This window comes from Oryza brachyantha, chromosome 5, assembly GCF_000231095.2.
Source record: "Oryza brachyantha chromosome 5, ObraRS2, whole genome shotgun sequence".
Lineage (NCBI taxonomy): Eukaryota > Viridiplantae > Streptophyta > Magnoliopsida > Poales > Poaceae > Oryza > Oryza brachyantha.
Window position 1 is genome coordinate 1,563,455 of NC_023167.2, and position 27,736 is coordinate 1,591,190.

Sequence of the window (27,736 nt, forward strand, 5' to 3'; positions counted from 1 at the left end):
TTGCCATTGGATGATGATCTGAAGACGTGCAAGTAAGTCAAACATTTGATCAATAGCCCATACACGCCCACCTGTCCAGCCCCCTGTATATTGCGCATGTGTTTGACAAAAGATCCGAAAATCAGACATTTGATCAGTAGCCCATACACGCCTACCCGTCTAGCCCCTGTGCATTGCGCGTGTGTTTGACAAAAGATCTAAAAATCAAACATTTGATCAGTGGCAAAACTGGAGCCTTTATATACATGACAAAAAAAAAGTAAGGAAGAAGCAAAGATTCGATGGAACCACTAAATTAACGTGTACTCTGAATTAAGTTTAAGTATTCGCCTAATAAAATACTTAACTTAATTCGACGCCAACAGCCCTCTCTAAAATGGAATCTTTTGTGGGTGAAGTGTAATTACGCACAACATCATTCATATCTAACCATAAGATAGCTTCTGTGAAATGGGATCATAATTTGTTTTTTTTACAAAAATAGTACAAACACAGGATGCTTACACATTTATTCTTATGAACACATCCTATTTCCTAGTAGCATCTCCGAGAATAGGCCCACTTACCACGGTTATCTCGTTGTTGACCAGTACGTAACATGTCACTTGTAGGTTATTTTGAAACAACATATTTATAAATAAAAAATAGTTTATAAATAAAACTTTTATTTATGTATTCTTAGCCATTTAAAAATCAATGCTAGAAAATAAACTTTGATGAAAAACTTCCCAAAATCATTAAAAATTCAAATTTTAGCTTATAACTTTATTAGCATTAGCGAGAAGATGGGGTTGATAGGATAAATACCCGTGTATATGAGCACCCGTGGTAACTATTCTAGTACTTAACGGTCTTATCTTTCCGTTTGTGCTTATGCTTATAAGTTAAGATTCAAAATTTTAACCTTAAATTTAGAGTTGATTTTGTGATTATCTCATCGTAGTTTAATTTTTAGCCTTCGATTTTAGATTACTAAGAACCCTTATATAAAAATTTTATTAGCAAATTATTTTCATTTACAAATATAACGTTTGGTTTTTCTCTCAAAAGACAAACAATCGCCGCTAGGTGAATAGATTTCACCACAAGAAGACTAACCAGCCAAGCTCGGTCAACCCCCAAAATAGGGATGATAATTAATCTGGCCTGATTAAATTATCATGTTCTGCTATTATTAACTTCCTTGTTCATTGCATACATTCCTTGTCAACGAATTTGATCGATATGCATGGAACAAAATATATAATTTGCAAAGCCCAACCGCTGAAACATGGATAGATACATAGGTATATGATTAGTATCCCAATTGCCATGTGCATCCATCGTGTTTGGTTTGGTGGCCCATGACAGTCGATCTTCATCAAACATATTGGTACAGTGCTAGCTAGACAGCCGGCCACACGTCTGGACCTCGTCCAAATTAAGTATTGGCAGTATAATTATGCATGCATGATGCTTTAACCATGTTCTCAATTTTGCTACAGCACTCTCAAATCCACAAGTTGATCTTCATATATCCCTAAAAAACAACATTTTCTTTTTTTTCCTTCTCACATAGGTTCGTTACGAGAAGATACCCAAGATTTTTGTCTAGATGATGAAAATTAATCTAGTCTATTATGTGTTTGTTTGAGATAAGGATTATTGTAATTTAGATTATAAAAATAATATAAAATAATTAATTATATACAATAATCTAATAAGCTCCTTGAAAGATGTTTTTTAGATTATTGAGTGGCTAAAACCCAACTACTTTAAATTAATTATCTACCTTACCATCCATCACATATTTCAGTTTATAATAATCTAGCTTACAGTAATCTGGCTTAATAATTAGATTACAATAATCCTACGTAGAAACAAGCATGGCCTAAGGCACCAATTAAGATATGCCATGGATTAAAACCGTAGGTATTTTCATCATGTGCCTTTATCATTTTCAAGACAAATTAACGACAAGAAAAATAACGACCTATACAAATTCTGCCATGCATGAATCACACACATATATAAATGATTGAATTTCATGAACTATAGATATTTTGACTAAACTACTGCGCGCAAAACTATAAATCTAGGATGGAGTATCACAAAATTAGTGATCCTGACATACAATTTATAATAGAAACACAAATCAAAGACAATACTACAAAACTGCAAATTTGATAAAAAAATGTTATCACAAAACTATATAATTTAAAGTATAAATCCTTAGGAGTACCGGAGTTATAAAACATCGTAGTGATAACTTTATTACTGAATCTGTTGTATTGCGGTGATGTTTCATCTTAAATATGTAATTTTGGAATAAATTTGGTACGTAGGTATATATAGTTCTACCAAGCATGTATAATTCTGGGTGCCGTCACTGTCCTATATATGTCTTTTTCCCATAATTTGTAGACCGAGTCAAGATGTGCATTAATTCTTAGAACGATAATTTTTGTATTATCAATTTTTTTTTGCATTTATGTTAGATACTCCATTGACATTTGAGGAGTAAGCATCCAAAAGACTTCCCAAGCAAATCAGAGAGAAATAAATCAGCTAATCAAAACGAAAGTGGTAGTATAAAAACATGGGAAATGCCAATAATGTACCAAAGCGGAATGTACCAGCGATTCTATGTTGGATTAATTAAGCAAGCATTAGTACACTACTCAACAGATCGATCTGTAATTAATTCTGAAATTTCCAAGCTACATGGCCAATTAATGTGGAGAAAGAGAGTTGGTACGTATATCGATCTCTACCAGCTCTCTGATCTCTACTGTACGTATTTCCAGCTGGACCAAAAAAAAAAAAACCCGTGCCAAGTTGCCGACAGTTCATCACCCAAAAAAGAACTCACGTTGCCGGGATTGCTAACTAGTAGAATAACTAACTAATACTAATATTTAAAAATAAAAACAAAATAATATATAGATAATTAAAATTGAAAGGAACTATCTTTTTTCATACTTTTCCCTTGCTATTGCTATTAATGGGTTATGCAACCGATGCGATCGTATAGATATCCATTTAACACAGTATAGGTCATCAAAAGGATCTTGGACGACTTAGGAGAGCACAAAAGAACGCCAGTTAAAAAGTGGGTCACTTTGCCAGTTTAAACACAAATTAATTACAAGAAAAAGCAGTGGCAACGTTAAACCCTTTGAGGGTGTCATGCTGGTATATATCTATGTTTCATATTCCTCGATTCAAATGCTATAAACATGAATTACATTTAAAGCGACATCTTAAAACAAATAAATTTAACAGGTCTATGCATATTCATGAGTTTATTTTCATAAAAGTACAAGTAGTTGGCTCAAACGCACAAATCTACATATTTAAAGCGATTATCATAAAAATATAGAGTTAGCGTCAAATTTATCACAAAACACATATTAAGGCCATAGTATCAGAAAATTGCAAATTTGGTAATAAAAAAATTATCAAAAAATACATAATTTGAAGTTTAAATCCTTAACACTACTGCTATATTCAAGTCATAAACATTGTAGTTATGTAATTAAATTGTGCTTAATATTTAGTTTTGTGATAACTCTATTACTAAAACTATTGTTTTGCGACTCTATCTTAAATCTATAGTTATGAGATAAATTAATGGTAAATCTATAGTTTTTTCATATGTCATGAAGTTTACTCCATATACAATCGCTGTATAGTGCTAAACATGTAGTTTTGTGGTAATTTTAGTACTAAACACATAGTTTTGTATTACTCTATTTTAAGTATATAGTTATGTTATAAATTTAATGATAAATACTTTTATGATACGTCGACTTAAAAACATATATAGTTTTCAATAATTTGATCAAAATAGGTAGTCTTGTGAAGTTTCCTTCATATACATATATCACTATCGACTGCATTCCCCCCCCCCCCCCCCCCCCATGATGTGAAGACTGAGTCAAGACTTGTAATTTTTAGAGCCATATATATCTGTAATCATTTTTTTTGTTAACTACTCGATTGAGAAGGGCCAGCACATGCCCATTAAGGATCTAAAAGACTTCCCCAAGAAGCTAGAGCTGAGAGAAATTCAGCTAATCAAAACCAAAGTGGTAGTATAAAAACACTGTAAATGATAATAAAACCAAAGCAGAATGTACCAGCTGCGATTGTATGTTGGGTATTAATTAAGCAAAACATCAGTGCAGTGCTCAACCGATGTGTAATAATTAACTATGAAATTTCCAATGTAGATGGCCAATTAGGAGGAAGCCAGAGAGAGTTTTGGTATATATGTATATCTCTGCTAGCTCTCATCTCTCTGCTGCATCCAGAGGCTCCAGCCAACAGGGTGAAGTGAAGTCAACCTCCTAACTTGAATGATTAATTGCTTTGTGTTTAATTAACTGATTTAATTAATTTCCATCGACATTCCAGATGAGAACACTGCATCTGTGTGCTCATCTCCATGTTCTCCTCAACTAATCGGATGCTGCATGATCACTCACTACTGATCAGCTGTTGGTCACGAACCAGTTGATGCTAAACAATTCGCAAATTTTCAGTATATATACGCATGCTCATCGACGTTCAAGTTCATCGATCGATCTCTCTCAGATCTTCCTGTCTGATTGCGGCATAGATAGAGAGGTAGGTGGTCAGGTGCACACTTGATCGTTCGACTGGATCGGCCGCCGGAGATGACGACGAAGCTTGTTTGCTTGCTGGTGGTGGTGGTGTTCGCGGCGGCGGCGACGGTGGGAGCCGGCGAGCTGAAGGTTGGGTACTACGAGAAGACGTGCAAGGACGTGGAGAAGGTCGTGAACTCCATCGTCGTCGACTCCGTCAAGGGCAACCGCGGCAAGGGCGCCGGCCTCGTCCGCCTCCTCTTCCACGACTGCTTCGTCAGGGTAACCGGCAGCAGCAACCCATCGCCATGCATGCGATAATGCACGTAGCTTGGGGTAGCTAGGGTTTTTGGTGGTTGATTAATGGAGTTCGTCGTTGTCGTCGTGCCGTGTGTGCAGGGGTGTGACGCCTCCGTGCTGCTGGAGAAGAGCGAGGTGAACCGCCGGCCGGAGAAGGACTCCGGCGCCAACATCGGGATACGGGGCATGGACGTGATCGACGCCATCAAGGCAGCGCTGGAGGAGCGGTGCCCCAACACCGTGTCGTGCGCCGACATCATCGCCTACGCGGCGCGCGACGCGGCCAGGTACCTCAGCCGCGGCGGCGTCGACTTCGCCGTCCCCGCCGGCCGCCTCGACGGCGTGGTCTCCCGCAGCAGGGACGCCGACACGTACCTCCCCGACGCGGCGTCCAACCTTACCGACCTCGTCCGCAACTTCCGCCGCAAGAACTTCACCGTGGAGGAGCTCGTCATCCTCTCCGGTGCGCACTCCATCGGCGTCACCCACTGCACCTCCTTCTCCGGCCGCCTCACCGCCCCCGCCTCCCAGATCAACCCGGGCTACCGCAGCCTGCTCGTGTCCAAGTGCGGCGGCGTGTCGCCAACCCCGAGCAGCAACCCGACCGTGGTGAACAACGTGCGCGACGAGGACGCGGCGGCGGTGGCGAGGAGCTTGCCGGCGTTCGTGCCGCGGCTGAGGAAGGCGAAGGACTACATGGACAACAGCTACTACCACAACAACCTGGCCAAGGCCGTCACCTTCCACGCCGACTGGGCGCTGCTCACCGGCAAGGAGGCGCGCGGCCACGTCGTGGAGTACGCCAAGAACGGCACGCTGTGGAACCTGGACTTCGCCGACGCGCTGGTGAAGCTGAGCAAGCTGCCCATGCCGGCGGGCAGCAAGGGGGAGATCAGGGCCAAGTGCAGCGCCGTCAACTACCACCACTGACGACGACGACGACGACTCATCTTGGAATTCTATTGCATTCTATTCTTTTCTGAATTTCAACCTAGCTTGGCCACTCGTGTTCAATTCGATTCGTTGTACTGCAAACTTTTCAAATTGGATGTGATTATATATGCAAGTAGTTTGAACTCTAATATTACAACTTGCATCTGCACACATACGACGCTCTTCCTCTCTGCTACTGTCTCTGGTCGCAAAACATGCATGTCATTTTTGACATGGTCTAAGACAAATTTTTTTAAAAAAATTCTATGCCAATATCTTTTTTATTAAATATTTACATCAGTTGTGTGGAAAATCAAAATATAGATTAGCCTTGGGCGCCAAAAAGACCTCATTTTGAAATCTGTAGATGCAAAATGGTTCAGGAATTGGCATGAATTGTTCCATGGTTTTGCATGCAATCCAAATTGGCCTACTTTTGAATACCAACTTAAATCATGGTCCTATATGTCCGTGCTGCCGATACGTTGGTATATGGGCCCCCAGTTAGTAGCATAGAAAGATAAAAAAAGTCTATTGGAAGTCCCTAAACTTAAAGATGAGTTTGTTTTTCGTTGCTCAACCGAAATACCAATAATCCGTTCAAAAATAATCTCTCGGCAGTATTGACTCAATTTTTATCTGGGCTTTGCTAACATGGCATCGGTGGGTCCCATTTGTCAGATTATTTTAATTTTTTTTCTCTTCCCTTTTTTCTTTTTCCCTTCTCTCCCTTCACTCCCGTGCTATCATCTCTCTCTTCTTTCTCTCCTCTCTCCCAGCGCGCGCGGCCGCAGGCTAGAGGCGGCGGAGGCGTGCATGGGCGCTAGCTGGTGTGCGCGCGCGGCTAGACTGCGACCGAGTGGTCGAGCGCGGCGAGCTGCAGTGGTGCGTACGTGGAGCTGGTCATGGCGGATGGAGACGCCGCGACGACGACGGGCGGTCACTCCCGTGCTCTCTTCTCTTCTCTGTTGAAGCTTATCCGTGGAGTTTAGTGGTTAGTTAGTTCGGCATGTGCATGTTTGCCTGTGTTTCTCCCGTAGTTTTTGTTCTGGGTCTGTTGAGCTGCGTGCCGCCGGAAGCGGGGGTTTGGGATGACACTCATCACCTTGACGGGAAACAGTTTTTAGCACACGGGTGTATATACACCCGTGTGCTTGCATGTTGTCTAAATAGTCATCAAAAAATATAAAATAATTTGACAAGATAGATTAATATGAGTTATATCACTTCACAAACATGCAAATTTAAATTCAACTTTCATAAGTTGTAGCAGAAAAAGACAAACAAAATTAAAACTAAGTATAAGCATATTCATAATTGTTTTTGTTATTTTTACTACAACTTGTAGATGTTAAATTTAAACTTGCATGTTGGTGGATAGATATAACTCATATCAAACTATCTTGTCAATTTGTTTCATATTTTTTAATAACTATTTAGATGACATGCAAGCAATACACTCATGTGCTAAAAAACTTCCTCCTCACCTTAACCAAGTCATGGCACACAAGTCGGGACATGGCCCTAACCACGTTTGTAATCCTGCATAATAAAAGGATGAAGAAAGCAGAAAAGCAGTGACGCTGTACGCTGCACCAAAGTCCTCGTGTGTTCATTCATCTGCTTCCAGTTCGCGTGAGTAAAAATCTTGTTTGATCGAGTGGGTGCTGACTGTTAAGAATATAAACGCAAGTGATGGGAGGAGACTTAGCTGCAGTACGGCACACGACAACAATTGATTATATGTGATAATGATTAGTTTGAGTCGGTTTATCTCAAGTTGGTTAGCTAGAGGCAGCATGCTTATCGCATGTATTTTAATTTATCTTGTGTAACTGCATCCACGAGATGCTCGGAGGCTGGATGGCTACACGTACAGGGTGCGTGAAGCTGGTCATGGCGGATGGAGACGCCGCGACGACGACGGGCGGTGTCCGGGGCACAGGCCGAGTGCTGGAGGGAGCGCGCAGAGGAGGCGGTCGTCGTCGGCGGGTCGTCCGAGAGGAATCTCCGGGCGTTTGCGTCTGGGGCGTGACGCAGGTGGCGTGCTCGAGCTAGAACGAGGACGTGAGGTCCCCACCGGCGGCCGGTTGTGACCTGTGATGGCGAACGCCACGGCTGCACTACATTGTTTTTAAAAAGAAAATCGCAGACAATTCGGTTCGTGGTTCAGTGTGGCGGATGATCACTATAGTGGATAAAACAAGGTCTCCAGACGAAGCCACCGCCGACTCTGCCCGGCTCCGCCGCAAGCTGCGGCCGCCGTCGCCCCAGTCCGGCTCCACCACCAGCTGCCCCCTCTAGCCTGTGGCCGTGTGCGCCGGGAGAGAAGAGAGATATGAAAGCACGGGAGTGACAGGAGAGAAGGAAAAAGCAAAAGAAGGGAAGAGAAAAAAAAATTAAAATAATCTGACATGTAAGACCTACCGACGTCATGTCAACAAAATCGGATAAAAATTAAGTCAATACTATCGATGGATCTTTTTTGAACCGATTATGCGAGTTTAAGGGTATACGGTTTAAACTTTAGGGACCTCGGGTGAACTTTTTCCTAGAAAGATTGTCTAGGTGGGCCATATACTTGGCCTGGCCCACACAAATTTGTGGGAATTAAGGCCCAAATATACACTGACTGGTGCTTGTATGTCCATCCACCTTTAGCCTAGGGATCAGCCCATCAATCAGCGGCCTTTGTTTGCTATGTAGCCAAAGTCATGCGGTTGATCACTCGTTTTATTTTAAGAAATATATAAGTAAAAATATAAGTAAGATTTAAAGTGTTTTTAATAATAATATAAACACAACCAAAATTATATATGTATATATATAAATTAATTATTAACCGTATATTTAAAAGTCAGCGTATCATGTGCGCTAACAGAGGGAGTAACATGCCGTACACAGTAACATCATCTTTTCACTCATGCTATAAACCAAAAATTTGAACCTTCAATTTTAAATTTAAAATTAACTTTGAGAGCTTTTTTACCAAAGTTTATTGTCCAGTCTTATACAATATGTGTATAAAAGTTTTATTAACAAATTAATGATCAGATTCAGTAGTTATTCATGGCTAGCAGGAAACTTGCGTGTATACTGATGGCGTATTTGTTTATTTTTTTTTCCTTCGTCGTCCTGGTCAACGGACATGTTTTGTCCAATTTGTCCTGGTTTTCCATGGTAACGAACGACGTGTATTTTTCATCTCCTTTTTAAACTTTGATATATGATTCTAATGTGTATATACGTATTTTGTTCTTTTAATGCTGAAAGATGAATTTTTTTGATTATTTATTGCTATTTAATGATATAAACAATGAAGTTAACTAGAATAAAGTTAAAAATACAATTTTGAAAGGTTTGGAAAGCTTTTAAAATCTGTATAGAAACTTTAAAAAATACAATTTGAGAAGCATTCACACAAAAAACGAGTAATAGTACAAGCAGGGACGGATCTATCGGAGGGGCTGGCGGAGCTCAAGCCCCCCTATACGCCGGATCCCTGTGTAAAATAGAGGAGAGAGGAGGGGATGAGGAGGGGACGAAGAAGAATAAAAAGGCTAAAGGAGGAAGAAGGTAACATCCCCCCTAACTTTCGATCCCGGATCCACCACTGATACGAGAATAACGTATAAGAATGAACATGTCTACTTTGATATATGATTCTGATGTGTGTATACATATTTGTTTTTAACACTTTTTTCATCTTCCTTTTCTCAACTTCTACTCTTGTTTATCATGAATACACTTTACAAACCATTAAACAACGTGTTTTTTTAACAAAATCTATATGAAATTGTTTTAAAAATTATATTAATATATTATTCAAGTCTTTTAGCTTAACACTTAATTAATCATGAGCTAATATGTCGCTATGTTTTCTAACCCTATCTCCTCAAAGATAATTTCATCAAATTAACATTGACGAATAAGCCAAACGGCATATTTACAAATAAAAATAATAATTTATATATAAAACTTTTATATGCGTGTAATAGTGATCTAAAAATCAATATTAAAAAATAAACTACTATGAAAAAACCCAAAAATCTACTTCAAATTTAATGATAAAATTTAAATTTGAGGTTATAAACATAAAGATAGGACGTGAGATATAAACAAATCATCCTTGGTTTTAGGCTCATACCTGCCGGTACTGTTGTACAAACCGAGCACATAAGAAACAGAAGTCTACAAACATTGACCTAAGAAAACCCCTCGTATGTGAAAAATGTGCCACCGGGACAAGAACATATATATATCCAGCTGAGCGAGCAGCACTGTTATATATGTTTATATAATTATCTATATTTTCCTTTGATTTGTTTGTTGTCAGTTAGGTCGACACAATATTCGCAACTAGAGAATTTTTCTGTTGGGTACGCACAACGTGCGTGATAGATTGATGGACAAATATTAGATATACTCTTTGGAGTACATTAAAAAAGCAGATATATTTATATATGCCTACATATATATCTCAACCTCATTAATTAAGTACCCTTCAAGTTGACATTCTTGTGGACAAACAGACACCTTAATTAGTGCAGAGAATGTCCACAAGACGTGTTCTCTTCAATGAAAGACTTGCATGAAATCCATTTAATCATGCATCTAATACAGTAATACCACACTGCTTGCATAGTTTACATCCAAGGGTAAAAAGCTTAATTTGATGTTCTGTTTGGGGAAAATGTATAAACTCTGTCATTTATATAAACAAAGTTCATTCATTACAAAAATAAAATATACGGTTCTATTTAGGAAGTTTTCGGCGGCTACAACTTCTCACAGAATATTTAGAAGTGATAAATTCACCCAAACAGATAATCCAATAAAATAGAAATAAGAAGCTATAAACCTAGTTTTTTCCAAATTTTAAAAAATCAGTCACGTTTCTCATCCACTGAAAACCCAATGGTTCTCATTAATCGGCTCACTTATTTAAATAAAATCCTTTTTAAAAAAATTAAAAGACTTGAAAAAAAATTTAGTCATTCTAACCTAAATAGGAAATAAACCTATAATTAATATATAGAAAATTACAATTTTCATGCAAAATATTCAAACTTAGGTAGTAAAGTGAAAAAACATATATAACAATGAAATTACAGACAAAACGAACTAAAATTTCACCTTGCATAGCACTGCAGCTTTATGATTAGCCATTGCAATAGTAGGTGATTGAAAATTTACAAATTTTCTGGCTCCGAAAAAATCTAGCAAATACCAAAAAATAATTGGTCTTAATAAATTTTACACGATTTCCTCAAAAAAAAAGTGGTTAAATTAGTTTTCCCTATATGCTTCGTTTGTGAACTGATCATAAGTGTTCACAGCTGAGGATGAAATTAAACTGAAGATTTGGTTAATTAATTTGTTTTCTCCATTCTGTTATCCTTAACTGCCGGTAGCTACTAGTTAGCTAGAGCCCAGAGGAGGTCCCAAAGTCATCAGCTTAATTAGCTAGCCAGCTTTATAACATTTTCTGTTGCAGTACGTTGTAGCTAGTGTTCATATATACCCACAAAGAGTCAAATGCTGAACTAACCAACCAATCCATGCACATATCCGGCCAGATTACTCTTGTCTAATCCCATAGGAACAAGATAATCAATTAATTAATTAATTAATTAAACATCCTCTCCTCTCCTGTGTGTGTGGCAAAATGTCAACTCAGCTATAGCTAAGCTGAATTAATTAGCTGCAGCTGCCAATAATTGTTGCAGCTATCTGACTATGTATCTCGTATCTCTGCAATTACTCTATTCTATTTTGTAAACCTCCTAATCATTTCATCGCATTGTAGTTAGCACGTACTGAATTCCCGATCAATGTCTTGCTATAAATACCTGAAGAGACGATCAATCCAGACACCACAGTCGCAATCAAACATCAATTTTCACTTGATTAGCTTAATTAATCAACGAGCTTATTAGTCAGAGAGAAGCTAAAAACATATTCCACATACATACATGGCGATGGCGACGGCAGCATGCAGCAGGGCAGTGCAGGTCATGGCGCTCGCCATGGCCGCCGCAGTGGTGATGAGCACCGTGCCGGCGTCGGGGACGACGACGACGACGCTGCAGTACGGGTTCTACGGGTCGTCGTGCCCGAAAGCCGAGGAGACGGTGAGGAACGTGGTGGAGGGGATGATCATGAACGACCCCACCATGGGCGCCGCCTTCGTCCGTCTCTTCTTCCACGACTGCTTCGTCAGGGTATGTCCATTCCTGTCATAATTTGTTCATAATTAATGTAAATAATTCTAAATACTATACCCATATTTTTTATGCTGGTGCTTGTAAGCCAAAATTTGAATTTTATACTTAATTTTAGAGTTGATTATGATGTTTTTTTGCCAAAATTTATTTTCCAGCTCTAACTTTTAAGATCGCTAAGAATAAGAATACATACACAAAAATTTTATTTATAAATTTTTTATCTGTAAATTTACCGTTTGGCTTTTTCACGAAAAAAATTCAAACAATCATCCCCATTTCTCAATCAACTACTCTTAATCTTTTATTGTTACATCGCCAAGTGTGATGTTTTCAATGCTTAATCTCTGCTGAAACTCGTAGAAATGCTTATATTTATCGATGATCATTTAATATTTGGAAACGGTACAATCTTTCGTCGTGATTATCTGACGGTGGAACAGAAATATATAATTACATTCAAACTTGTCTAATTGTCCCTACGTTATATTTTTTGAAGTAACAAATTTGACATATATATATATTGAGATTTGTTCCGGTTCAACAAAAAGTACCTTGAGGTACTCTTGAGATATCAAATCATTTCTCATCATTAGATATAGCTGAGTAGGATGCACGCTGTTAGATTCAACGATCAGAAACTATTTGGTACCGCTAGGTACCGGTATCTTGAGGTAGCTTTTGTTTTTGTTGGACTACAAAATTGCTCGTATATATTTGGGTTAATATATTTCTTAAATAAACTTAACAATATAAGTTTGCATGCATGTTTAACTAACTAATGTTCCTTTTATTTTACATCTAAAAAAATTGAGTGAGTTTCATTATGTGAAAAATATTCAGGGTTGTGACGCGTCCATTCTGCTGGACCCGACGAGAAGCAACAGGCAGACGGAGAAGACGGCGATCCCGCTGCGCGGCTACGACGCCGTGAACAAGATCAAGGCCGCCGTCGAGGCCGTCTGCCCCGGCGTCGTCTCCTGCTCCGACATCCTCGCCTTCGCCGCGCGCGACTCCGCCGTCGTCTCCGGCAACTTCGCCTTCGCCATGCCATCCGGCCGCCGCGACGGCCTCGTCTCCTCGGCCCTCGACGTCATCCAGGGCATCCCTTCCCCGGCGTTCCAGCTCCAGGACCTGATCGACAGCTTCGCCGCCAAGGGCCTGACCGCCGGCGACCTCGTCATCCTCTCCGGCGCGCACTCCTTCGGGCTCACCCACTGCTCCTTCGTCACCAGCAGGCTCTACCCGACGGTGGACCCGACCATGAACGCCACCTTCGCCGCGGCGCTCAAGAAGGTGTGCCCGCCGCCGGCGAAGGGCGGCGGCGGCAAGGCGGTGAGCAACAACCAGGTGACCGACCCCAACGCGCTGAGCAACCAGTTCTTCAAGAACGTGGCCACCGGGCAGGTGATGTTCACGTCGGACCAGACGCTGACGAGCCGCAGCGACACCGCGGCGATGGTGGCCGACAACGCCGCCAACCCGGTGGCGTGGATGGCGAGGTTCGCGGCGGCGATGGTGAAGATGGGAGGCATCGAGGTGCTCACCGGCAACGCCGGCGAGGTCAGGAAGGTCTGCTCCGCCACCAACACGGCGAGCTAATTAATTAGACCTACTACCTTCGTCTCAAAGAAAAACCAATTTAGAAATTGATTTTCTCTTGGGACGGATGACGTATTATTCCATGTTATTTTGCTCTCTTAATTGTTAATTGCTTGAAATGTTAGCTCCTGCTGTTGTAACTAAATTGTAATTTACTTTTCGAATATATGTTCAGTAATCAGTACAGTGCTTGGTACTTTTCTGGTTCTATAGACAGCCCAGCCTAAATTTAAAGTGAAGCAGTCTGCAGTTGTGGGCCAAGTTTGAGAGATATATATTGGCCGAAATGTTCAGAATAATTCGAAAGTTGTTAGATTCTATTCAGTTCGGGCTTTGGTGGGCCGTTCAATCGATGCAGGAGAAGCGTAATTGTACGGAAGAGTTGTGGGCCACCGAGTGTGCAATTAATCTTATGGCCTTTGAGAAGCCAACCGAAGTTACTGTATTTATATGAAACTGGCATATAAATATGACCAATTTTTTCATTCTTGAGATTGAGAAGATACCATGAGGTACTACTGTTTTCTAAAATACTCTATAAATATAATTGTGCAGTTATCATCGTTTAAATTATAACATACTTTTACGTTTATCATTGTAATACTAGCTCATTATAACCTGAATTTTGCTGTCTGTTTTGGAGTATTGTGCTAGTACCCTTGATCATGCACATAGTTTAATCTGAACTTATTTCCAGGCTATTTAGTAATTAGGAGCACTAGAAATTGTATATGGTGGGAGAAGTGGACTTGACAAGAAATGGGCTTTGGAAAACATCAGTTATTTAAAAACAGTGTCATGATTAGTTGGAACTGCTTTTTCCTACCACTGTTTCTTGACAACAAATAAAACTCATATTTAGTTTTAAATCTCCAAACTAATGACAGCCAACCATTGGGGCAGGCATCACAAGACAGTCTTAAGCTGAAATATACTGAGGGCCAGCATTTCGGTTTGTGACTGTTCGGTTAGGCCCAAGTGTTCGATTAATTAGTCTCACGTGAAAAGTTTAACTAGGTTTGTTCTAGTTTATAGGTTGTCATCCCATATAAGGCTAATGTGATGTACAAATTTACAATAGTGCCCTTGAATATATCGACCGATCAAATATATTTTAGAACTAATGTTTTCTATTTTATTATTGTACACAAGTTACGTAGTAATGTGCAGGTTTCTCATCGTTTCATCAGATGCTGCGTGTTCTTCAAAATGGATCAGCAATTCAAAGATTATATATGTATATATATGTTTTAGAATTTCTCCAAGGACCCTAACCTACACATGTACAAGTCATTCGTAATGGGGGTACGAAGAATGTAGAAAACTATAAACTATCTTTTTTTTCACCATAATTATACATTAGATGCAAGGGGGATTATACATTGGTACACAAATCACATTGTGAAATTAACTATGTTGGAATTGCAAATACACCATCACACTTAACAAGTGTGCTATTTAAGGGGAATTACACTTACGTGGGCACGTGAAGAAAAATATAACAATTAAAAAATAAATCAAAATATGTGGGCCTAAGTAGCAGTCAAATAATAAAATTAAAAATAGTGAGACTCACATGTCAGTGGGCCCCACTTTCTACACCTCATCCCCTCTATTCTTTGTCCACACTAATTTGTCGGCGACCTGGTGGAGGGTATCGCTACAGAGCATGCACGTTTTTTTTAATTTTTGCATTTTGCTTTCAGTACTACATCACTACAACATAGGACGAGGACTAAGTCAAACCAACCACATATGCACTACGTTAGCTGAAACCATCGTCTAAACCGCCTTAAGACTTATTTTGCATCGGTTTTAACAGTTGAGAGACTTGTTGTATATAGTATTATGGTTTAAGGACGAAAATCAAACTCGCTGTCAAGTTAAAACAAACTAGCTACATAAGCACCACGTCGACCGAAACCGCTGTCCAAACTCGGACTTATTTTGTACCAGTTTTGACACTTGAGAAACCTTTGGTATCTGGTACTATGGTTCAAGGACGAAAATCAAACTCGTTCTCAAGTTAAATAACTTCAAATGAACTAATTCCTAAAGCAAAATATACCGTTGGTCAGATGGCCCAATAATTGTTGGACTCAAACCTATTGGGCTTTAATGGGCCGTTCTTCTGTCGATCCAGCAAAAGCCCAATTCTAAAAGAGAGTCTTGATGGAAGAAGCCCTTCCAGTTCCAGCATCTTGGTCACTGCAGAGCTAGCAACAGCTTGATCCATCTCGACTTCAGCAGACTAAAACAGTGACATCTCGATCGTGCCACGACCATACAACGGCATGATTTCATATAAACTATAATCGGAGCAGAAGCTATGTTGGATCTGAGGTGAAAGACAAGTGATGAGCGAAGCAGAAGCTGATGAATCGATTCATGCCCTGCCAAAGTCGACTGACGCATCCATCGTCGTCGTTTTCGTCAGATGCTGTGCTGTTCTTAATTTCATTGATCAGCACTTCAGAGATGACGCCCATCCGGAGTCCGAAATGCACACCAAAGTTCAGAGATGTTCAGTACAGAAGAACTGCAGATCCATCAAATCCATTCATCCCATCGCCGCCGACGACGACGGCGACACTGCAGCAGGTCAGCGTCAAATTACCATAACTAACATGCACGCACGCTGCTCCTAAACTTAACTGCATTTGATTAGCTTAATTGGTTACCTAAACTTGAACAGACAGTGTCAGAGTGTGATCAGCCAGAGGGAGGCCCGCCAGTCAACTTCTGACCCCCCATGTTCATGACACACTGGCCATGTTCCCAGCTCAGTATCTACCTAGCTAGCTCGATCACTATACCATCGACACTTGCAAGCTGCAGCTGCAGCAGCAGCTTGCTTGCTTTGCTTACCCAGTGCAGGTCGTCACTAGCTACTAGTACTAGCTTAATTATTCTAATCCCCTCTTGGATCATGAGCTCATGGCTGCAGCTACGTATAAATGGAAGACCTTCTTCTTCTTCTTCCTCCTGCACTAGCTAGCTGGTTGGTCAGTTAGACTCCTCGTCTACCTCGACTAGCTCAGTGCTCACTGGGATAAGCGGCTAGCTAGCTTGATTTGATGGTGTCCGGTAGCAGGGACGGCGGTGCTCGTCGTCGCCGATGGTATCGCATGCTCGTCGTCGCTGCGGCGGTGTTCTTTGGACATGCGGCGACGGCGGCGGCGGGGCTGCAGGTTGGGTACTATAACAATTCGTGCCCTGGAGCGGAGGACTTGATCCAGACGATCGTCCATGGCGCCATCCGCAACGACGCCGGCAATGGCCCGGGCCTCATCCGCCTCTTCTTCCACGACTGCTTCGTCAGGGTAATTAGGCGATGCAAGTGTTTGATGCAAATGGTGGTGGTGCCATTGGTGTTTCTTGAGATGGGGAGTAATGTTGGGGGTGCGAATGGGTGCAGGGGTGCGACGCGTCGGTGCTGCTCGACGCCGACCCGGCGAGCAACGGCACGGTGGAGAAGATGGCGCCGCCCAACTTCCCCAGCCTCCGCGGCTTCGGCGTCATCGACCGCGCCAAGCGCGTCGTGGAGCGCCGCTGCCCCGGCGTGGTCTCCTGCGCCGACATCGTCGCCTTCGCCGCGCGCGACGCGTCGCGCATCATGGGCGGGATCAAGTTCGCCATGCCCGCCGGCCGCCTCGACGGCCGCGTCTCGAGGGCCTCCGAGGCGCTCGCCAACCTGCCCCCCGGCTCCTTCAACCTCACCCAGCTCGTCACCCGCTTCGCCACCAAGAACCTCACCGCCGACGACATGGTCACCCTCTCCGGCGCCCACTCCATCGGCCGCTCCCACTGCTCCTCCTTCTCCAGCCGCCTCTACCCGCAGATCGACCCGACCATGAACGTCACGCTCGGCCTGCGGGAGCGCGCCAAGTGCCCCGCGGCGACGGGGCGCCATGACCGCGTGGTGCAGCTCGACTTCAAGACGCCGCTGCAGCTGGACAACCAGTACTACATGAACGTGCAGACGCACGAGGTGCTCTTCACGTCGGACCAGACGCTCATCGACCGCCCCGACACGGCGGCGCTCGTCGCGCAGTACGCCGCCAACCGCAAGCTGTGGTCGCAGAAGTTCGCCGCCGCCATGGTCAAGATGGGCGGCCTCGACGTGCTCACCGGACCACCCGGCGAGATCCGGCAATACTGCAACAAAGTGAACTAATTATAAAATTCAATTCCAGCATGGCTGCACTTCGTTCAACACTGCATTGATTACTGTACATGACATGATCATCGATTCACCAAATTCAGCGTCGCCTTCCTCTAGCTTAATCAATTTCTTTACCACAGTGATCATGTACTTGATGTCATTGCTGTAACATAAGAGAGGGTAGAAAATTACTCGGCATTCGTTCAGATGTTTGATCGAATCGTTTTTTGATTCCTCCAATTCTGAATTCTTTTTTGTCAGTTCTGCAGCTTTCATTTCAATACTCAACTAGTTGCAAGTTAGAAACATGCTCATGACTCATGACCCAATTCTGAATCTTCTCACTGAATTACTCCATAAACTCTGATTTTTTCAGTATATTTTGCTGAATTTTGTGCTAGCTCAAATATTCGATTGATCACTGGGATCCTTCCTGCCTGTGGAAGAAGATGAATCGAGCACGCATGCTGAAGTGAATCCAGCTGCTGCCCAATGGAGGCGACACATGGTATCTGCATGCACATGTGGCATGTAGCGGCAACCCAAACCAACGTGTTGCATGTTTTGTTTCTTCTCTGTCTCTCTCTACATTTCTTTCCACTTTACACATATCGATCAAGGATGGAATCAAGATGAGGATAACATGCTTGCATGTGCAATAATATGGCCACCAGCTGAACACCATTTCTGGCTTAAAATACAAGTGCAGTTCAGCTCAGTTCATACATTCAGAGCAGGGACAGCAAATTGGGCTACAGCTTGGAGGACAAACTGACTGTCTTTAATTGCTGCAGAAACTTCTACTGATCAGTAACAAAAACTGTAGCTGCAGTCAGTCTGCACCCAAGACTGCAAGTGCAAGAGCAGCTAGCTACCACTCAAGTTAATGGCATTGCATCGGGATCTGCAAGCAGCAAGAAAGAGAGACAAAATTAGTGTCACTGGGTGCAATTGACCAGCTCAATTAGAATACTAATCTACTAGTCCACTACTCTACTAGGAGTACTTAGTCGCACATAGCCTCCAATGGATTAGTTTTTCAACTCTGCAAGTCTGAAGCAAGACGGCCCCGATCGATCGAGCACAGCTCTACACAGTATCTTGGGCATCTTTTCACCCCCAAGTTGATCCATGGATCAAATTAGAACGTGAGATTATATAGTAGTAAATGCACAAGAGGTGATCATCGGTTGCTGTATTAAAATGCAGGCAGCTGAGCTCCACGCATGTTCTGATTGGAACAAACCCTCTGACTTGCACATTACTGTTCTTGAGAAGAGAAAAAGGACACAGGATCTGAAGAAACTCTGACTAGATTATTGTTCTTGTGAAAGGACAGCATCACAGCATGCGAAGCTTCTCTGACAGTAACTTCACAATGAGATGGGCTGCTGCTACAAGGAGATCAGATAACAAAAAGGATGCTTGCTTGTGGTGGCCTGGGAATCTTCTTCTGTTAACTTTCTGAAATGCATCGTCAGAGCTGCAGCAGCATGCAGTGAAGCCATCCATCTTTGGATTCTTGTGTTGTTTTGTAGCCACTGATCGCTGCAGAGGAGCATGCGTTTGAGTGCCAAATAATGTAACGACACTTTGGATTCTTGTGGCCCGACAGAGCACGCTCATCTCATCAGCTCAATCATTCATGTCCATGTTATATGTTAAATCTGTCTACATATATTTTAATTTGTGTATCTGCATATCTGTATGTATTGTGTGTATCTCTCTGTAGTCTGTACTTGAGTACTTTGCCTCACTTTCTTCTGAATAATGGAGGCTGCTTTACACTGTGTATATATGTCGTTCCTATGGACTGTGTTCTTCTTCCTTGTGGCTGTTCTTTGTCTTGATAAGAGAACCCATCTGTGGGCTTTCTTTGTATCTGGTAGTACTAGTACCAACTGATAATTGCAACTGTGAAGATGGAACGTGACGAGTGACAGTGGGAGACTTGACTGACAAATCCTTGTGTGCCTCTGTTTAGCGCCAAAACCCTCGAACTGCACAAGGTGGTTAGATGAGCTGGCTTAAAACACTGTGTAAGCAGTGATTTTACGGTGTTTCTGATTTAAAATTTGTTACTTAGCTCTCGGTATCTCATGCACCAAGACGTAATAAATTTTATATTTAAAAAATTGATTTGTTTCAAAGACCACAAAATTTCTCCAATATTAAACATTAAAGCAGAATAAACTCAATGAAAATTAAGGTTGGCAACCAGACACGATGGGGTAGGTTAGGCAGGAACGGCCCCGCCGCCGGCTCCGCAGACCATTTGGGGGTAAAATAAGCCCTTGGCTCTGATCCCGTAGGGGACTTGGCGCGTGAGCAGGGACCCACATCCCCCGGTGATCTACCGCAACAGGCGGAGTGGGCGATGTCAACCGGTTTCGTCAGGTGGCAGCGAAGACTAGCTAAGTCGACCAGCGCACCTGAGTAGGGTGGCGATGATTGGGGGCTAGGGTGGGGGTGGTGGAAATATTTCCAAGTTTAGGGTTGGTTAGGTTTTATATGGTTTACTTCACTAAAGGCCTAATGGGCTAATTGGGTCTTAACTTTGGGATAGTTTTTTACTATTTCTTAAGCAACAATGCCTATTCTGGGTACACTTGGGTAACCTGCGCGTGACATATTGTCCCCGGCCTTGAAAAATGTCGGGCCACTAACCCTGCTCACCCCTGCGGAAGGAATTGCCACCCATAATGGAAATAGATGCTAAGGCACAATTTGTTTTTACTTAGGACTATCATAATGTAGATTATTAGAGTAATCTGAAATAATTAATTAGATTATTGTAACAACTTATTATAATGTAGAGTCTAAATTACTATAATCTAATAAGCTCGTCAAATGATTTTTTTCAGATCATTGATGGCTAAAAACTTACTACTCTTGAATACTTTAGAGTACTTATCTAACTTACTATGCATTACCTAAGAATAGCTGGGAACATCTCCAACATGCTGGCTATTTGGCTCTCCAAGCTAAAATCTGGGTACACTTGGGTAACCTGCCAGCTGTCTGGCCAACCAAATGAGTCTTCTCACTTGAGAAAGTTGGCCAGGCAAACCAGACTTGCTCTGAGGGTATCTTAAACCAGCCAAACCAGCAAGTTAGCCAAATGGACAAATGGAGAGCCAAAGTTGGCTAAACTATTGGAGATGCTCTAAGGGTATCTTCGACTTTAGCCTAACAAATCTAGTAATTTAGGCCTCTAGTAATAGAAAGAAACAAACAGCTCATATAAGTATAATAATTTAGCTTACAGTAATACACCTCAATAATCTTAAGTGGAAATAAACATTATTTAATTCATTGAGTAGTGGAGTGAGCGTTTGCTATATATATGCTTACAATTCATAAATGTAATACAAATAGTTATGAGTTCTTCATACGAAAAATGTATTGATATATTCATGTTATGTTCTTTTCCCTAATTATTCTCATATTTTTTATTGGTTTTTGCATACACGTTTTTCAAACTACTAAATGATATCATCATCTCTAAAATAAAGTTTTAATTTTATAGTCACTAATTTTATCATTTACACCATTAAATTAAATGGCTATTACAAAAATCAGACAATATTTTTTATCTTCAGGTGAAAAGGAACACACCTTGAGTACGATAGCATACCGCATATATTTAGTTTCACTCCCAAAAGTCCATCACTGCTAGTCAACTCAGCAAGAAGATCTACATTCCTACCTAGTTGGGCTCAGACTAAGCTCCCTCCTGTTGGGCCCACTAAAATCGTCAGCCCGTTAGGGCCTCGTTTGGATAGGATCTGGCCTGTTTCAATTTCCTAGCCTGTAAAATTCCGAAGGCCAGAATTGAGGCCCATTATAAATAAAACCCTGATCAGCTAGGCCCAAATGGACTTGTCAATGCTCTGGCCCAACACCCTAATTACCCGGTTGTTTACGCCGTGAGAATCGCATCAACAGAATTTGGCCCACCCAGAAAATGAGAGATTGGGGCCGAATTGTGTCCTTGTCCCTTTTTTTAAATTAGAATAAGTTCACTAACTTAACTTCGAGTTTATCTAATGTACTTTAACCTAAAATCAGAAATATGTAACTCTAAACTTACGTAAACCGTTTAAAAAAGATCCATCAGTAATATTGACTTATTTGCTGTCCGATTTTTGCTGACGTACCGTATAATGTCAGATTTTCTTTTTTTTTTTCCTATCTCCTTTCCTATTCTCTCTCCATTCCTTTCCTCTCCTATCTCTCTCCTTCGTCTCTTCTCTCCTATCTTTTAAATTTAGTTGTGATTTAGTCACTACATTTTTAACTTTGTGTTCTTATTATCATCGTTTTCGTTTTCTAATGAAAGCTAGTGGTTATTAAGTCTTTTTAACGGTGTTAAAGAGACATGTCTGCCACTTGTAGATTTGTCCCCTACCTTTTCAATAACTTTGTAAACTTGCTCGTGTTTCGACATTAAATATTTGATATTAATTTTGCATTTATTTTGATATGATTTTTGGCATATCCATTTTACAAAAAGGGTCAGCAAAAGCTTGACATGAATTTTGGACATGTTTTGACATATCCATTGAGAGCACTTAACGGAGTAAGGGTGAAGACAAGGTTCAGCCCCAAGAGCGGGGACAAGATCACAGAGTTATTAAAAAGGTAGGAATAAAATCGCTATTGAGGTTGAAACAGGGGATAATTAAACGTAATGCCCTACGGATGAAAGTTCAACACGCTAAAAAACACAAGCAAATTAAGAAAAATCCATCATGCAGAAGGGAGAGAATAATATATAGCATGAATGATAGTTTGAATCCATAATTTATGGTGTATATATATGTTTTGACTTTGTGTGCACCTACCCAAAAGAAATCCATGCGAATGCTGCAACAGCTACAAAAGTAAACGCTTCTATCCCTGTAAATTGTGCATTTACTCTTAACTACCTTGCATTTGTATCTGTCATACCAGACAATGAAATTTCACTGAAATCTGTGCATCTTCATACCTACGGCGTGCAGCTTTTGCAAGACATGTTCATGCATGATAATAACCAAAAATACATTCCCTATGTTTTGAAATGAAAATGTAAATAGGTTACAGGACAAATATATATAATTTGATTACCTTAATTAGCAGCAGACCATTTCTAAAATTGACTCTTGATGTGTGTTTATATATATTTTGCTAATTAAGAGATATAGTCAAAGGGGTGCCTCAAATCAATTAATTCACAACTTCATCAAATTAGTGTGCAACATATGATATCTCACACAGTGAACTAACTAATTAACTATTGCATCTTGCACAGCATACATACTACTAATACTTTTTCTAGCTGCCTTTGGAGACTTTCATGGATGCATGACACCATGTCCCATACATTTCTTACATATGAATGTATGTATCTGCAGCTACTTGGTAGACTAATTAAGCAGCATTATCATGAGATCGAATTTGACCAGGTAATTAACTTCAGGGCCAAAAGGTAAACATAGGAAAACGTAATATACAAGCACTTGCTGCACATGTGTACCATCATCCATGCTCTAAACTCACACGACTTTGTCCCGGTCACCCCATCGACCATGTCAAATTTTATCATATTGATCCAAACCAAAAGGCTGTGATCTTTAGTCGTTTAGGAATGTTTTACAAGTAACCTAAACACGTCTTTGTCCATTTCTAATGTCCTATTTACGCAAATGATTGTGCTGCTGCAGATTTGTTACTACAAAGTCTGAGCAACATTAGGTAGATGGTGACACACATGTGGTACGGTATAATTAATTTACACTTCTTGTGGGCCTACCAAATTGATGTACAGCTAGCTAGCTAATCTATTACCAATTCTTCCTTCCAAGCATATATAATAAAACTTATTTTATATATATATATATCAATACAATTTGCATACTTTATTATATTATATTATATTATATTATATTATATTATATTATATTATATTATATCCCTTTCCCATTGCAACCGACCCAAAGTTGGAAGTTTTCTTCGTCCCTAGACCACACATGGATGGACATATGAATTAACACGTGATCATCAATCAAGATCGAGCCGTCCATCACGCATCGAGATTCGCTAAACCTTGGAACATATTGCTCCCAAGGTCCATGGACAGGTTCAAGCACGCGTCTAACACGCTTCCTTAACAACAAATCAAATTTTACAGATTAGCTTTTGGCCTTTGCTAATACTTCCTCCGTTTCATAATATAAGATGTTAATTTTTTTTTTACAATGTTTGATCATTTATCTTATTTAAAAATTATAGAAATATTATATATTTTGCTTGTGACTTACTTTGTTATCATCAACGGAACTTTAAGCATGACCTGTTATTTTTTATATTGGTACTAAATGTTTAAATAAGACAAATAGTCAAACGTTGCAACTAGAAAAATCAAACATCTTATATTATGAAACGGAGGCGGTAATCAGTATGCATGAGAGAGGTTAATTAATTAATTTGGTAGCTCGATCTGATGCAAATTAAGATTGAGTCGTGCTGTTTGACTGGGTGCAGCTCAAGAACGCATGCACACGCGCCAACTCCCAACCACTACGTACTTTAGCCTCCCTATATATACCAGTCCACTCCATATCGTCGTCTTCCATCTCCAAATCCATCCATCCATCGATTTCAGCTAGTGATCATCAGTAGGTAGTAGCATCAATCGATCGATCGATCAGTGTTGCTCTGAAGAGAGGAAGAAGAAGATGAAGAAGTCGCCGTGGTTGGTGGTGTTTGCATGGGTGGTGGTGGTGGCGGCCGCCGCCGTGGTCGGGGCGTCGCCGGCGGGGAAGCTGAAGGTGGGGTTCTACCAGCACAGCTGCCCGCAGGCGGAGGAGATCGTCCGCAACGCCGTCCGCCGCGCCGTCGCCCGGGACGCCGGCCTCGCCGCCGGCCTCATCCGCATGCATTTCCACGACTGCTTCGTCAGGGTACGTACTTAACCACCTCTTAATTAGCAAATTAAGTAATCACGGATTAATTAGTTGCTAAATTAATCGGTTCAGGGGTGTGACGGCTCGATCCTGATCAACTCGACGCCGGGAAACAAGGCGGAGAAGGATTCGGTGGCGAACAACCCTAGCATGCGTGGCTTCGACGTCGTGGACGACGCCAAGGCCGTTGTCGAGGCGCACTGCCCGCGCACCGTCTCCTGCGCCGACGTCCTGGCCTTCGCCGCGCGCGACGCCGCCTACCTCGCCGGCGGCATCGAGTACCCGGTCCCCTCGGGCCGCCGGGACGGCCGCGTCTCCCTCTCCGACGAGGTGCTCGTCAACAACGTCCCCGGCCCGACCTTCAACGTCAGCGACCTCATCGAGAGCTTCGCGCGCAAGGGCCTCACCGCCGACGACATGGTCACCCTCTCCGGTGCCCACACCATCGGCCGCTCCCACTGCTCCTCCTTCACGCAGCGCCTCTACAACTTCAGCGGCGAGGCCGGCAGGACGGACCCGGCCATCGACCCGGCCTACGCCGAGCAGCTCAAGTACCGCTGCCCGCCGGCGACCGACGACCAGAACGACCCCACCACCGTGCCGCTCGACCCGGTGACGCCGACCGCGTTCGACAACCAGTACTACAAGAACGTGCTGGCGCACAAGGTGGTGCTCCACTCCGACCAGACGCTGCTCGACAACCCCTGGACGGCCGGCCTCGTCAAGTTCCACTCCGCCGTCGACAAGGTCTTCAAGGTCAAGTTCGCCGCCGCCATGGTCAAGATGGGCAACGTCGAGGTGCTCACCGGCGACGAGGGAGAGATTAGGGAGAAGTGCTTCGCGGTCAACAAACCCTACTAGTAGTCAACTCCATTTAAGCTCATAGTACTATAGTTAGTTCTTCTCTACACAACACATCTGGTTTATACTTATGTCATATACTCCAATTGGTTAGTACCACGTAGTTAATTGAAATTAAATTTCGTGTGTCAAGATGTGATTAAGAAATATTTATATAGGCAAAATTTGCTACAAGACATAAAAAAACACGTAATTAGCCGGTGGACATCGTAAGATTATGAATTTGCTGCAAGGCAAGTGTGGTAATTAGCTATAGGGCACTTCAGCCGATTTTTTATTATTATTAGAGTCAAAAATTCTAAAAATGACGAGATTGTCCTCGATGACCAACCGTTATGTCGACTGGATCTAGTCGAACCAGACCCAGTTGGTCTCGGCGCTGCGCCACACCCGAACCCTAGCCTACAGAGCGAGTGAGCAGGCGGCGATGGCGGCGACCCAGCGGCGACGAAGGCGCATAACGGTTTGGCCACCGAGGGCAATCTTGTCATTTTTAAAAATTTGAACTCCGAAAATAATAAAAAATTGGCCAGAGTGCCCGGTAGCTAATTACCACATTTTTATGGTGCCCTGTAGCAAATTCGTGATCTTCCGGTGTCCATTGGCTAATTACGTGTTTTTTCGATGCCTGTAGCAAATTTTGGCATTTATATATTGTGATAAGATAAAAAAAGATTTTATTTGTTCAAATCAGAAACGGAGAAAAGATTTCGGTTTATTGTTAAGTATTAGGAATGGAATAGTTTTCATTGTGTTAATAAAATGAAGAAAAGGTTCTATTGTAAGGTTGAGGACTATTGATATATCTACATATTCTGGCCCATCTTACGTTACGACTAGCCCATATGTTGAGTTAATCTGGCCACAATGAATTGTAACAAGGCCGGACTATATATGGTTTATGGGCTGTTGAACATTAAGGCTTAGCTAATTATGTCTGATAGTTAATATGTTCAGTGATATTTTTTAATCAAATTCAGCGGAGAAATTCAGTGTATTGGCCGCCCTTTTCCATCAACCCGGCGGTGCATGTAAATCTGAATAATATCATGTAGAGATCTCGAGTTTGAACCTATTTTTAGTTAAATCATTAAAATGTTGATATATTTTTATTTTACTCTATCTATTTCAATATATAAATATTTTTAACATTTATAATTTGTTCCACAATATAATATTCATAGCAATAACTTGTCTAACCAAGCACCTTCTCGTCCAAATTTCTTCCCACCTTATAGCATCTCCAAAAGATGTCTAAAATTGACCCTTAAACTAAAATTTAGAAATTGAGCTAGAAAATATATCTCCAACAGTTTACCAAATACATTCCTAATATTTACACATGCCTAAAATTATCTCATTTGTGTTCTAAATTTGAAGTAAGAATACTTGTTTCTAATACAAGTTATTCGTTTTTAGATTTTTACTGTAACGTGGTGTAATTTTTATGTCAAATATTTTTTTAAGATGAACCTAATACAAAATTTTAGAATGCAAAATATTAACATTCTTTTAGAGATGCTCTTACGTCCACTTGTCATATCATATATTCATCCATTATTAATGGATGACACTAAATTATTTTCTCTTAGTTTTAATATCTGCTAACCAACTTTAAAAAATGTTTATATTTTTTTGGAATGGGATCGGAATACGTAAATAAAAAACACTTCAAAACGTAAAAAAATTTCAGCAATTTCACATTAATTACTTCAATTGTGACAGAAAAATATTCATAAAATCCTCCGTTCTAAAGGATGCCTATGGCTCGCGAGAATCTTGATGACTTGTTTTGGAGTAATAATCTCGCGACAATCATGTCCTGTTCCTGTCCGTCATGTCAGACCAAAAAGTACAGAACATACCATTGCATACAGACACAATGATCGATGATCTGAGATCGATGTAATAATCTTATGCGTGGCTGATCGGATGAACCAAGACCCATTTCTTGTGCAACTGACGAGCTGCATCACGATCAACTGCAGTCTGAGTTTGGTGACATGATTGCTGCATTTTTTTGGAGGAGATGTTAGCTTTATATCTCCCTAATTACACTAGATAGATCTTGATTTTTGTGGCAGCAATCACATGGCAAATTCGGTCAGACGG

At 41.4% G+C, this 27,736-nt stretch overlaps 4 protein-coding genes across 4 annotated transcripts; all 4 read left to right on the forward strand.

Moving 5' to 3' along the window:
* Positions 1 to 4,661: 4,661 nt before the first annotated feature.
* Positions 4,662 to 5,819, forward strand: LOC102708242 (peroxidase 2-like). The gene is made up of 2 exons (XM_006653952.2): positions 4,662 to 4,871; positions 4,989 to 5,819. Exons 1-2 carry the CDS (start codon positions 4,662 to 4,664, stop codon positions 5,817 to 5,819), a joined length of 1,041 nt encoding a protein of 346 aa, XP_006654015.2.
* Positions 5,820 to 11,692: 5,873 nt separating this feature from the next.
* LOC102708521 (peroxidase 2-like) lies at positions 11,693 to 13,705 on the forward strand. The gene is made up of 2 exons (XM_006653953.1): positions 11,693 to 12,046; positions 12,890 to 13,705. Exons 1-2 carry the CDS (start codon positions 11,798 to 11,800, stop codon positions 13,646 to 13,648), a joined length of 1,008 nt encoding a protein of 335 aa, XP_006654016.1. The 5' UTR covers positions 11,693 to 11,797; the 3' UTR covers positions 13,649 to 13,705.
* Positions 13,706 to 16,724: 3,019 nt separating this feature from the next.
* LOC102708798 (peroxidase 5-like) lies at positions 16,725 to 18,074 on the forward strand. Its single transcript, XM_006653954.2, has 2 exons — positions 16,725 to 16,971; positions 17,067 to 18,074. Exons 1-2 carry the CDS (start codon positions 16,726 to 16,728, stop codon positions 17,823 to 17,825), a joined length of 1,005 nt encoding a protein of 334 aa, XP_006654017.1. The 5' UTR covers position 16,725; the 3' UTR covers positions 17,826 to 18,074.
* A 6,385-nt stretch (positions 18,075 to 24,459) lies between these two features.
* LOC102705434 (peroxidase 5-like) lies at positions 24,460 to 25,905 on the forward strand. Its single transcript, XM_006654902.2, has 2 exons — positions 24,460 to 24,760; positions 24,836 to 25,905. Exons 1-2 carry the CDS (start codon positions 24,536 to 24,538, stop codon positions 25,622 to 25,624), a joined length of 1,014 nt encoding a protein of 337 aa, XP_006654965.1. The 5' UTR covers positions 24,460 to 24,535; the 3' UTR covers positions 25,625 to 25,905.
* Positions 25,906 to 27,736: the final 1,831 nt, after the last annotated feature.

Bases quoted from the DNA above. Each gene is read 5' to 3' on its own strand.
- LOC102708242 (XM_006653952.2), top strand. From the start codon at position 4,662: ATGACGACGAAGCTTGTTTGCTTGCTGGTGGTGGTGGTGTTCGCGGCG. The intron at 4,872-4,988 runs GTAACCGGCAGC...CCGTGTGTGCAG, and splicing joins TCCACGACTGCTTCGTCAGG to GGGTGTGACGCCTCCGTGCT.
- LOC102708521 (XM_006653953.1), top strand. From the start codon at position 11,798: ATGGCGATGGCGACGGCAGCATGCAGCAGGGCAGTGCAGGTCATGGCG. The intron at 12,047-12,889 runs GTATGTCCATTC...AAAAATATTCAG, and splicing joins TCCACGACTGCTTCGTCAGG to GGTTGTGACGCGTCCATTCT.
- LOC102708798 (XM_006653954.2), top strand. From the start codon at position 16,726: ATGGTGTCCGGTAGCAGGGACGGCGGTGCTCGTCGTCGCCGATGGTAT. The intron at 16,972-17,066 runs GTAATTAGGCGA...GAATGGGTGCAG, and splicing joins TCCACGACTGCTTCGTCAGG to GGGTGCGACGCGTCGGTGCT.
- LOC102705434 (XM_006654902.2), top strand. From the start codon at position 24,536: ATGAAGAAGTCGCCGTGGTTGGTGGTGTTTGCATGGGTGGTGGTGGTG. The intron at 24,761-24,835 runs GTACGTACTTAA...TAATCGGTTCAG, and splicing joins TCCACGACTGCTTCGTCAGG to GGGTGTGACGGCTCGATCCT.